Source organism: Arachis hypogaea, chromosome 2 (genome assembly GCF_003086295.3).
Source record: "Arachis hypogaea cultivar Tifrunner chromosome 2, arahy.Tifrunner.gnm2.J5K5, whole genome shotgun sequence".
NCBI lineage: Eukaryota > Viridiplantae > Streptophyta > Magnoliopsida > Fabales > Fabaceae > Arachis > Arachis hypogaea.
The window spans coordinates 45,103,857-45,106,472 of NC_092037.1; the positions used below are offsets into that span (position 1 = coordinate 45,103,857).

The 2,616-nt window shown below is 40.6% G+C and overlaps 1 protein-coding gene across 1 annotated transcript; it reads right to left on the reverse strand.

Annotated features, from left to right (window-relative positions):
• Window positions 1-840: 840 nt before the first annotated feature.
• LOC140176968 (uncharacterized) lies at window positions 841-1,326 on the reverse strand. Its single transcript, XM_072208747.1, has one exon. It carries the CDS (start codon window positions 1,324-1,326, stop codon window positions 841-843), a length of 486 nt encoding a protein of 161 aa, XP_072064848.1.
• Between the last annotated feature and the right edge of the window lie 1,290 nt (window positions 1,327-2,616).

Here is a 2,616-nt window from a genome sequence, read left to right on the forward strand (position 1 = left end):
TCTTAAACTATATTACTAAATGTACCTTCTATATAATATAATTATTGATTTGAAATACATATTATAAAGTATAATTTGTGAATTTTTTATTATATTATATTTTAATTTATTTTACATTTAATTTTAGCCCCTCATATACCATTTTTGGTTCTTCCACCGCAAACCCTCCAAAAGGTTCTTTTTTTTTGGAAGAGACCCGGGCCAACAGTCCGGCCCAGGTCCAGAACAGAGATCCAAACCCCCAAACCGACCCATTATCCATCCCTATATCCCCTCCCTTGCCGCGAGAGTGAGAGGCTCTCTTCAGCCCGTGATTCGTCGTGACTCCTTCCTCGGTTCACCGGCGAAAGGATCTGAAGCATGCATGGTTACTGACGCCACCGGAGTGGGGATGCTGAGCATTTGTCGTGACTGGGCCGCCGTCGCACCAAGCTGTCTTCGTAGCAGGAACCGGGGCATCACCAACAGCGCCCTCCTTCCTCCTCTTGCCAAGATCCATAATAGCCTTTTCCCGTCAGCGGTTCGAAGTGTTGAGTAGACCCCACTCCATATGCCTTCCGGAGCCTCAGCCAGACAATCCGAATTGATGCCCTCCCTTGGTCAAAAATTGAACTTGGTGACTTCCATAGTTTGCCACACTGGAACCACTCTAGCCCTCCTCTACCTCACGTTCCCGCAGCATGATCTCAAACACGGCATCGCCTTAGGTTGCATGCAGATCTTCTGTCTCATATCATTAACGATCTGGATGAAATCCTGACATTCCTGTCTCTTTACTTGGTTCGAGCTTACCTGTTTGCCTAATCTTAATTTTCCTATAATTCTTGTGTAATTGTTGATTTACATTTGAAGCTCTGTTCTAATAATGCTCTGTTCTGTAGATGGTTTACTGCTCCAGCTTGCACGTAGTGTTTCTGCTTCTGCTGCTTTTGCCACTGCATGGGCTAGACGATTTCTATTTCCGGGGATCCAAATTATTCCCTTTTCAGGTAAATTTGCCATTAAAATTTGAATATATTGGATTATGGCCAAAGCCTCTCCTAAAGCTGTTTTAGATTTAATAGCTTGAGCTAGCTTTAGGTTGTCAGTTTCTATTAAGGTTCTACCCATTTGTAAATTGTTCACTATGATTAATGCTTGTCTTACTGCCTGAGCTTTTACCACAGTACTTGATTTGGCTTGAATCTTTCCTGAAAAACCTAATATAATCCTTCCTTTGTGATCTCTGATAACCACAGCAATTGCACCAGTTCCAGTATCCTTCCTGAATGTTGCGTCAATGTTCGCCTTCAACCAGTTTTCAGGGGGAGGTATCCATTTCACCATGTTAGTTTTACTCCTATTGCCTTCTGTTTTCTGTATGTGCTATTTTTCTGCTAGTTTCCAGTAGGTTGCCTCTAGTGTTGTAGCCTTGCAGATTGTCCATTAAGGATTTACATCCTTCTGTTGAAACAGCTTATTGTTTCTCGTTTTCCATATTTCCCACATGAGAAATCTTAGCTTGCTAATCCTCTTCTCCTGGTCCTCTCCCCCTCCTGTTCTCAACTTCTTTATACATTCGACCATCCAATTTCCGATTGAGCTAATTGTCTCAAATGTTGGGGTCCATTGGCATTCCGCTGACAAACCCCAATTTGAGGGTTATTCTTGTATTGAATTTAGAGTATTTTGATAACCTTTTGTCACATTTAGCCTATGAATTAGCATGGTTTTGTCATCTCTCCCATAATTGTGCTTAAGTGTAAAAACATGCTTTTTAAGCCTTATCTTGATAAATTTTAATTTCTCTTTGATTCCATAAGATGCCTTGATGTGTTTGTTAGTAATCTCAGGTTGAAATAGGCTAGACATGGATCAAGGGAAGCAAGGAAGGAAGCATGCAAGTGGAGAGAAGCACAAAAAGCCAAAGATCTGATCCAGGCCATGCACGCGCACGCGCACAAGGCGCTCGCGCGCACATTGCGAAACGGGCCAAGGACGCGCACGCGTACCATGCGCGCACGCGCCGATGATGGCACATGACTTCATTTATGTAGCACGTGCCTGGCGATTTTGGAGAGGTTTTCAGCAACCAACTTTGGCGCCAAAATGCACATAAAAGCCAAGGATTGAAGGGGATTGACATTCATTCATTCACAAGAACTCATAATTACACACACACACACTAGTTTTAGTTTTAGTTTAGTTTTCTAGAGAGAGAAGCTCTCACTTCTCTCTAGAATTAGGATTAGGATTAGGTTTAGGTTAATCTTTCTTCTTAGATCTAGATTTAATTCATGCTTTGATCCAATTTTCCTTTGTCAATTCTCAATCCTCTCATCTCTCTCTTTCTAGTTTTGTGCTTTGATAATTGTAATTCTTCATCTTGTTTTGGATAGATTGTTGTTCTTTTATTTTTCCTTTCAATAATGCAATTTGAGGTAATTCATGATAATTGTGATTTCCTTGATTGTTGCTTTGTTAATTCTTTGTAATTGTTAGTTGTTGATTCCTTTTATTCTTACAAATAAAAATGCTTTCTTTCATTACCCTCCAAGTGTTTGATGAAATGCTTGAAAGGATGTTAGAGTAGAATTTTATGTTCTTGGCTTGAGAAGGTAACTTAGGATTTCTTGA